The sequence below is a fragment of the Abrus precatorius genome, unplaced genomic scaffold, assembly GCF_003935025.1.
Source record: "Abrus precatorius isolate BTA unplaced genomic scaffold, Abrus_2018 Scaffold6, whole genome shotgun sequence".
Classification (NCBI taxonomy): Eukaryota; Viridiplantae; Streptophyta; class Magnoliopsida; order Fabales; family Fabaceae; genus Abrus; species Abrus precatorius.
The window spans coordinates 18,978,659-18,988,734 of NW_020874406.1; the positions used below are offsets into that span (position 1 = coordinate 18,978,659).

General features: G+C 28.6%; 1 protein-coding gene across 1 annotated transcript; it reads left to right on the forward strand.

Moving 5' to 3' along the window:
• The first annotated feature begins 609 nt into the window (after positions 1–609).
• LOC113870327 (probable pectinesterase 29) lies at positions 610–3,356 on the forward strand. Its single transcript, XM_027506922.1, has 5 exons — positions 610–803; positions 1,478–1,637; positions 2,499–2,705; positions 2,864–3,111; positions 3,197–3,356. Exons 1-5 carry the CDS (start codon positions 610–612, stop codon positions 3,354–3,356), a joined length of 969 nt encoding a protein of 322 aa, XP_027362723.1.
• Positions 3,357–10,076: the final 6,720 nt, after the last annotated feature.

The following is a 10,076-nucleotide window of genomic DNA, read 5'->3' on the forward strand; positions in this document are numbered from 1 at the left end:
GTTTTTTTCACATAATAATGGGACCCGAAGCCCAATTCAAAGCAGACTTTGCACTCTCAAAGTTGGGTGTCAAATAGATGAATACTACCTAACATCACATTGATTCTTCACATTCGGACATCCCCTTTTAGTAACATATCATTGACATAAAAATGTGAACACAAATGGGGGAAGCAAAGAAGAAAAGTGCAAATTTTTGGTAAAATTTCATTACATGGAAATAAACATGTTTGATTCCACTATATCTCTATAAGACCATTTTTATATTATTCCTCAAACTCACAAAACATGTATTATTCAAACAATTAAATAGGGTCGATGGCATGACTGAAGAACCTTCTCCCCCTTTTATGAACCTTTGACTTTGTTAACTTTCCCTCCACAGCGCAGAGAATTTTTTGTCTTTAAATACGTACATATTCACTTTTGCAGATTTCAATTGATTGCAAACAAGTTGTGCCTTGTGTGAGGGCTGTTCCATTTTCTTACCTAAGCGATCAACAAATAAAACTTGATCAATTTCAATTTGCCTGCATTCCAAGAGTGTGATTATTTTGTCTTTGCTCCATCATGTTTCTTCGTTGGTGCTGCTTTGCATGCTTATTTCTCATGGTAGGTTTGAGAGTAGAGGTAGCTAATGCTCAGTTATATAGAAAAATTGGAGAGAAACTCCTCCCTTACTGGACCATAGTGGTGGATCCATCAGGGCATGGAAACTTCTCTACCATACAAGCTGCCATTGATTCAGTCCCTTCTAACAATAGGTATTGGGTTTCCATCAAGGTGAAGGCAGGCACCTACAGGTACAACATAAATGTTCTTCTACATTTAGGTTATAAAACTAAAACTAAAATGCCATTGTCAACCTTAGTTTGTTTAATGAAAATTGGCAGTTTATATAAACATATACAACACTAATATATGATAGCTCCCACTAATAAATAATTATGTTGGTTTAAAAGATTAATACATTGTATCAGTATATCATATTATTAATATAATTAATGTATCATATTAATAATATACAAAGTTAAATACGTTTTTGTCACTCAAAATTTATTGAATTTTAATTTTGTTTCATATATATTTTTAGTCCATATATTCTTAAAAATAATTATTTTTTCTTCCATCACTACAAAATGATGATATAACAGTATGAAAATACTGATATATCTCAATTTTAGTATTACTTATCATCTTTTTGTGAAGTCACGTTACCAAGAAAGACTAAGATTAATACTTTTAAAATGTAGAGACTACAGCAGAAAAGTAAAATAACTTTAAACGGATCAAATTCAAAATTTAATTAGTATATTTTTAAAAATCATAATCATAGTTAAACATGGTATGCTCCTATATTTTAATAGTGTTTATGCAAAGGTTATACCAAAAGAAATAGTGCTGATGTTTACCATTTTGTCATTAGTAATAAATGATTTTTTTAAAAATAATACATTTGTATTTGTGTTTATTTCAGAGAAAAAGTGAAGATTCCTAATGATAAGCCTAACATCATACTAAAAGGAGAGGGAAAGAGGAAAACTTTTGTTGAGTGGGATGATCATGACACTACCTCACAGAGTCCTACGTTCGCAGCCATGGCTGACAATACTGTTGTCAAATCCATGAGCTTTAGGGTGAGAACGTTCTACCCATACAAATTGCCTCTTCTTTTTATTTATTTATCGATCAAATTGGGCTAAAAAGTAGAATTATTTGACAAAGATATTGGGGTTTAGTTGTTTGGGGGAGTTCGTTCGAAACCCAACGTTGATTTCTATCTAACTTTTTGCTACCGTTGAATATTTTTCAGTGTAAGAGTTTATTTTATTTCTCACAAAGAATAGGTCTCCATTAATTTGATTCGTTTAATATTGGTCTATTATTTGATTTCAGAAGTTGTAGAATCCTTGGCTGCATGCACATAATAATTATAGGTTAGACTTAACATGTATACCAAATGGCCTTTAATTAATTTTCTTTGAAGAAACTCAAAAATAAGACTTCAGTTGTAATATGTATTCAATATAATTATTTTATATTGTCATTTAATTATTAATTGTTATATAATAAAATATTATTAATTTTTATAATAGTTGCTTTTAAGAGTTGTATAGGAGGTGTGGTTTTTAATTTATTAATAATATAAAAAATTTATATTGACATACATAAAAGCTAAACTAATAAATAAATATCACCTCTACATTTTATCCTGAATTGTGGAACAAAATTTGTGTTTAATTAACATATTTTGTGTCCCAATTTATTAATAAAAAGAATATAAGTAATACTGGTACGTAATACTCTTTTTAATACATACTTTATTATTAACTAAAATTTATTAATAATTAGTAAAAATAAGAAAGAGTAAAACTTACGTAATTTTATTCAATAATAAAATATATATTAAAAAGTGTGTATAAAAGAAATGTGTTATTAGCATTATTTAAAGATTACTGAGTTGTATCATAGTTCTTAGATTAGTTTATGTGGAACAGAACTCATACAACAATCCAATAAACAATAAACCGAAGGTACCTGCCGTAGCTGCGATGATAAGCGGCGACAAATCTTATTTTTATAGAGTTGGCTTCTTTGGTTTGCAAGACACTTTGTGGGACGACGCAGGAAGACATTACTACAAGCTTTGTACCATTCAAGGGGCTATTGATTTTATCTTTGGTGCAGCCCAGTCTTTATTTGAGGTAATAAATTAAATAAGAATCTGTTCATTTCAGTTTTTAGGATTGAATTCAAATATATACATATAAAAGTAGTAAATTGTTGCTCAAAAATGATCATTACATTAAAGATACAAAAATATTATAAAATCTTATTTGAACGAATAATAAAATTTTGGCAGAGGTGTTCCATATCTGTCATTGGTGCAGCTCTAGATCCTGGGCTTCCAGGTTTTATTACAGCGCAAGGGAGAACAAATCCAAATGATGCAAATGGGTTTGTTTTCAAAGACTGTCATGTGTTTGGAAATGGCACAACTTACTTGGGAAGGCCTTGGAGAAGTTACGCTAAAGTTTTGTTCTACAACACCAGCATGTCCAACGTTGTACAACCTTCTGGGTGGGACGCATGGCATTTCGTTGGACACGAGTATGTTCCCTCTCTATAATTCCATGCATCGATCCCTTGTCTCTCTATATGCTAATGCAGTAGATGAATTTTACAAAACTTTCAGGAATCGCATAACATTTGTGGAGTATGGGAATTTTGGAGCTGGTTCTAACACTTCCAAGCGAGTGAGTTGGACTAAGAAGTTGGGTTTAAAAGCAATTCAGAAGATGTCAAGTATGAACTTCATTGACACTGAAGGATGGCTTCAGAACCAACAGTTCTAATTTTCAAAGGTGATGTTGGGATGGATGTGCATCATCTCATAAGGGAATCTAATTGTCCAAAGATGTATTATTACTTGTTGCCAAACAACTAATATATATATATATATGCTGTAGACTAGCTTGTTCCAATTACACTTTGGTACATAAGAGCAACTTTATTCATGATATATTTTTTATATTATTTTTTTATTTATCAATTTCACATAAGGTTTATTTTTAATATACAGTTTTACTCTAAAGATTAGCTTTAGAGTGTTTATGTCAAACTTTCATTTGCTTATTATCCCTCCAATTTAACAAATTTTACCCTTCCTATTTACACGGTTACTAGAGAAATTGGTATTTTTTTTATACAAAAGTCATTTAAGAGATCAGTAATAGACATTTAAAAATAAGAAAAATGAAAAGTAAATTTCTCTAAGCAAAAGAAGGGAGAGAATTCCAAATTCTAAAGCACTCATGCATATGGTTAGGATATGTTTAGCTAAACAATCAACTACTGTATTTGGTTTCCTTGAGATAACATCTACCACAACTCAAAATAAGTGCTCAATTGAAATCAAATCAAAAGTGATATCTATTCTACTAAATTACAAGATACATCAATCAAATTTGTACCATTAACAATTCTTAATTGTAACAGACTAATTCAAACGAATTAATATTTGACAACCTAATCAAACCATGATAGTTAATGTAATTTCAATGAAAAGTAACGTTGGGTTTAAATTTTACCTAACCTTCCTCTTATGAATGTTTCAAAATACACAAATACATATTCACTCTCATATCAATGTTAATATAATAATATAGATATTTTTAGCTTAATCTTTTAGCACTAAGATTTTAAATTACTACAACAAACATCAATCTATTGTATATTTATAAAAATTTCTCGTATTAATTATCGTGTTAATTGCAACTAATAAAACAATGTCATATTTCTAGTAACATGCTTCATTAACAGACTCATTTCAAATTTTAATCTAGAGAGTATTTTTCAATCAAATCTTAAGTTATAAATCAAGTTTCGCGTGATCAAAATGTAACATACATTAAGAACGGGAAATAATCATTAACATTGATAAGAAAGAAAAATATTAACAAATGTATTTCAAAATAAACATGAAAATAATTTAACTATATTCAATCTCAATTAAAAGGAAATTAACTACTTATTATCATGAGAGCAACCTCAATACACCAAAAAAAAAAAAAAAAAGAAACTCATGAGATTCTTCACTTCGAGCTCCAAAGATAATGGAAGAATATATTCTTCTTAACCCTTTTAAAGATATGGTTTAGAATTAGAAGTTGATTGTTAGTAGATTAAGAAAATAAAATAATATTTGTGAAAAATAAAATAAAAATGATAAAAATTAAATGTAGTAGAATTAATAATTTGTTATTAAAAAATATTAAATTGGTTGAATTTGAAAAATTAATAAAAAAACATATTTTGTTATATAATTAAGAATTAGAAATTTTTTAAGGTAAAATAGTTATTATAATTTGATGAAATAAAAATTAATATTATAATAAAGATATAATATAATAATCACAAAGTTGTCATAAATTTTTTTAATAGATTAATTAGAAAAAAATGAAATAAAGAAAATTTAAAAATCCTTATTATTAATTAAGAGTTGTTAAATTTGAAAACAAAACTAGTCATCATAACTTTTATAAATTAAAATAATAAATTAGAAATATAATAATAGATTAAGTGTAATAAAGTAAGTATTTTTAAAAGTAGAGTAATAAAAATATGAAATATATATATATATATATATATATATTGTAATTGTAAAATTTAGTTATAAAAAGATAATTTTGATAATTTGAAACGTAATAAGGTATTTCGTTATGCATCGATAAATTATGAAATTTGATTGTTTTGTTTGGATAAAAAAACTATAACTAAAGTGTAGATAATTGTATTTAAAAAATTTAAAAAATAAGTATTAGTATTTAAAAACTGATGCAAAAAATCGACACGACACTTGGGACACGTAAACTGTTTTAACCTAAATATGCTCTATAAATACTTCATTTCAGTGAGATGCTCTCAAATTTGCCTTAAATCGGCCAAAAAAAAACCCTATGCTCTCTGTTCTCAAGATTCTACCTTCTCCTCTTTCTTATGCAAAGCTTCACGGTCGCTCCTCCGTTTGTTTACAATGTTGACGATGTTGTTACCTCATTCAGTCGCATGCTCTGTGCGACCTTCCCCGCCCATCGTTGAATTTAGTAAGGTTTTGGAGTCCCTGCTTAAGATTAAGCACTTCCGCGCTGCTATATCCCTTTTCCAACGACTGGGATTTAAGGTAATTCTGTCAAACCTTTTATTTTCTCAAAACTTAGTCAATTGTTGCTGCCCACTGTGCACGTGACCTTAGTTTTTAGTTTTTTCTTTATTGGCCAGCATTTACAGATTCGATTGGGTTATCAGCTGGCTACCATAACTCTCGTTTCACATGGTCTTTGTCTTAATGGTGATATTATAAAAAGCACTGCATTTTCATGACAAATGGTAGCACAAAGATTTCAGATGAACTATCATTCTCAACCAGAGCTGAAATAGTCTAATTTTGGGCCACGTGAAGGAGGTAGTTCATTTGTTTAAAGAAATTCTGCAAACTGTATGTCTTTTGCCTCATGACAAAGTGTGGTGCATTTTCATTACAAATTTTTTATATTTTTATTTAGCATGAATATTTATTTTTTAGATATAATATTTAATAGATTATGCAAAATTAAAAAATTTTAAAAACTACTTGTGTTTGGAAGTTTATAGTTAAATTGATTTATATAATTATTTTTAACTACTTAATGAGGTTTTTTAGAAATTATTAGATAAAAAGTTCAATTGCATTATTCAATAAAATAGATAAGGTGTATAGACCATCCAAATGCTGTCATGATGTTTATTCATATGATGGTGCATTCTGTATGGAAGAGACTTATGTATCTTGGGCTGGCTTGATGAAGTCTTGGCCTTGAAGTCAGACATTGGATTGGATGCTTTTTAGAGCTGTAATTTTTGAAATTTTCCTAGTTGTGCTCTTTTCAAAAGAAATGAGAATGACACGGAGAAACTTTTGTATTAACAGTGATGCGTCGTGTGCTTTGGTTTACTTTTGTATTAACAATTATGATTGGTTTTATATAAGTTTGTTATTAATATTAATAGATTGTATAAGTATAATCACCTAATGAAGTAAATACGTTCATTGGTCTGAGTTTCGTGATTTGGTATCACTTAGTTTTTTTATGTAGGTAAAAAGTTAGTTTAAGTGATGAACTACTCAGTTTTGCTTAAACAAGTCTAAGATTCACTTTCAAGTTTTTATGTATGTAAAAAATGTAAAAAAAATTTAGTGATATATTTACTCACTACATTCGGATTAATTCAGATTAAATAGAATGAAAAATAAAAAAATTAAATATTGTAAATAGATTATACTAATTAGAAAAGTTGGCCATAACTTTTAGATGGTTTATAATTTTTCAAAATCTACTCTAAAATTTTTATCAATGAAAGATGAAAACACAACGATTAATATATCCAGTTTACAATATTAATTATGCATTTTATTTTGGTCTTGGCGGCCCCTAATTTATTGAGACAAACACAGCGCTCGAAGAGAATCAGCAAAGCACTCGACAAAGTGCTTGATGAAACCTCAACCAGCTCCTACAGCACAAGGGAACCTCTAAGGATTTTATTGACAAGTTGCTTTTCTTAAAGGACCAACCAATTCATCCCCACGAGGAGCATGCACGTATAATAATGTAATTGAATGGGCAATTTCAGAACTTGTGCGGCACCCAAGGGTGATGGTAAATCTTCAAAACGAGCTAAAACATGTAGTTCGAGTAAGCATGGTGGAGGAGATTGATTTGTCAAAATTAAGTTATTTGGATATGGTTGTGAAGGAGACCCCAAGGTTACACCCTGTTGTACCATTACTAGCCCCTCATGAACCAACGGGATATATAGTGATTGAAGGTTCTTACCTTAAAAAAGAAGTCTCGAATTATAATAAATGCATGGGCTATAGGGCGTGATACTAAGGTATGGTCACAGTGCTGAGGTGTTTTATTCAGAAAGATTTATCAATAGCAACAGATTTCAAGGGACATGAATTTCAACTTAGACCTTTTGGGTCTGGTCGTAGTTGTCCCGGAATGTTAATGGGTTGACCATAGTAAAATTTGTTTTAGCTCAATTGGTGCATTGTTTCAACTGGAAGCTACCTTATGGCATGGATCCTCATGAATTGGATATGAGTGGGAAATCTGGGCTATCAACACCAAGAGCAAGGCATTTGCTTGTGATTCCAACTTCATGAAACCCTGATGATGAATTAGTTTAATTTAGATGTTTAATATCATAAGAGAAAGAAATTAAAGTGTATGATAGTTTTAATAATTGGCACTGAATACTAGTTATTGTACTTTGTACTGTATTTTAGCTTGGAATTTAAAAAGGAAATATTTTCTATTTTTATGTTATGTTTTTACTTTTATTTATAAAAATATTTTTTTTTTCTTTTGTTCTTATTTTTAAGGATTTGTAGAAAAAATAATTTTTTTTCACTACTTTTATAGCAATGTTTGAAAACAATAAAAGAGAAGGTAGATTTTTTTAATTTAAAATAATATAAAAAAATATTTTCTGAAATTAAATGACCCTATATATTTCTTCCTTTATAATTTTCAAAATAGGTTTTAAGAATTGAAAATAAATTCACCTCAATTAATTCATCATCTTCTCCATAATTCTTATTCTAACTTCCTCTTGATCAATTCACCTCATAAGTAATTCTTTTTCTTCTTCTTGATAATAATTCTTTAGCTTTTGGTAATTCAAAGTGAAGAAGCTTGTTAATGCTAAAAAAGATAGCTTTTTGATTCAGAACAACCGGGGTTGGTTCAGCCAAGCTTGTGTATAACTTGAGCTTGAGTTTTGAAGTTTTTGAAAATTTGACTTATGTATGTTTGTCTCAATTGCATTTAATCAAGAAAAGTTTTATTTTCAAAGAAGACTATCACTGCATGGTTGAAACTTAAGGTAGCTCTTCCTTGAATTATATTTTCTTGATGGTTTAGGTATTTGTTCCACTTGTTTTAGGGTGATTCTAAAATCCTCTTCTTTTTTTTTTTTAAATAAGGTAAAAATAACTTTTGAAAAAGTTATTAAATACTGTTGATCTGTGATTTTAATTGAATAATTAAAATTGTATTACAGGAAATCGATTATTTAAGTTAGATTTATAAAAGAATATATGGGTAATTTCATATTTTTTTCTTTATCAGTTTGTGACAATTACAAGTCCAAAGTTCATATTCTTCATAGTCGTTAATATATAATTTGTTGGATAATACTTAATACAATTATTACAAAATATACAGATTCTGAAATCAGTAATGCAATGATTTTTTTTTTCTTCTTCTTTCATTCTGATCTTGTAAAGGATTTTTAAATGGCAAAACCTTTACCCAAAAAATTATAATACTAAAAAATTTAGAAAATATTGAAATTTTAAAATCTTATTTATGTTCTTCCTTCATCATCATCCTCTTTTTCTTCTTCTCTTACTTTCATCTTATTAACACCATCAAAGATTCATAAATGACAAAATTTTAATACAGTAAAAATTTAAACTAATAAAATGACATGTTTCTTCCACTTTCTATGGGTATCAAGTCGCTGATATGTTTATTAACATAGTGGAACAACAGAGAAGCAAACAATCAAAGCTTATATGCACCTTGGTATACAACATTAAAAACAATGATATTAAAATTTTTTTGCTACTTTATTATATGGGTTCTCTGTGGAGAACTGATGTAGAAGTAGCTACGTAAAAAAAAACTTTTTACATCTGTTTTTTCCAGAGAACCAAAATAGAAAGTTGTGTGTTTTTTTTTATAAACAAATTACGACATCAGTTTTATGAGAAAACCAATGTTAAAGTAATTGTGTGAAAATTCTACATCAATTCTCTCCAGAGAACCCATGTAGAAAGTTATAAAGTTGTATTTTCTTTAAAAAAAAAATACGTTCTACATCAGTTTTATAAGAACCGATATTGAAATAGTTGATAAAAAAAATAAATTTCAACATCAGTTCTCTCTAGGAAACCAATGTAAAAAGTTGCAACCTTTTAATAAAAATTATATCTACATCTAGTGATGGTAATGACTAATGTAGAAGTTTGAAAAATAAGAAAGTATAGATTTAGTAGCAGTTGGTCACAAAGTTGATGTAAATAGTGTTGGGTGTTTATTTGAAAATTTTTGAATGTGAAGTGGAATGACCTGGTGGAAAGCGCGAAACAAGCACTGCAGGAAGCGATTATCTTATCTGTGAAGTTTTGATTGTTCAGTTAAACAATTAAAGGAGTGTTAGTTTTGTTTCTGTTGAATGTTTTTCATTATGTTTTCTCAAATTTTATTTTTTTTCAACCATGTTTCATGTTCTTCCAACCATGTCTCATTGGAACTCAGATTGATAGGGATGCATGTAATTCAGAGAAAATTATGAAGAAAGTCACAAAGGAGAAATTTCACCTTAGTTAATTTTATCCAACAAATTTCAAAGTTTAGATAAAAAAAATCCTGGAATGAAGGAGATTGAAAGGAAATGAGAAAGATGAAAATGGAGGAGTTGTCTTAGAGATGAAGAAAAAATAGATAAAGGAGAAGTAGTAA

Bases quoted from the DNA above. Each gene is read 5' to 3' on its own strand.
- LOC113870327 (XM_027506922.1), top strand. From the start codon at position 610: ATGGTAGGTTTGAGAGTAGAGGTAGCTAATGCTCAGTTATATAGAAAA. The intron at 804-1,477 runs GTACAACATAAA...TGTTTATTTCAG, and splicing joins GTGAAGGCAGGCACCTACAG to AGAAAAAGTGAAGATTCCTA. The intron at 2,706-2,863 runs GTAATAAATTAA...AAATTTTGGCAG, and splicing joins CAGCCCAGTCTTTATTTGAG to AGGTGTTCCATATCTGTCAT.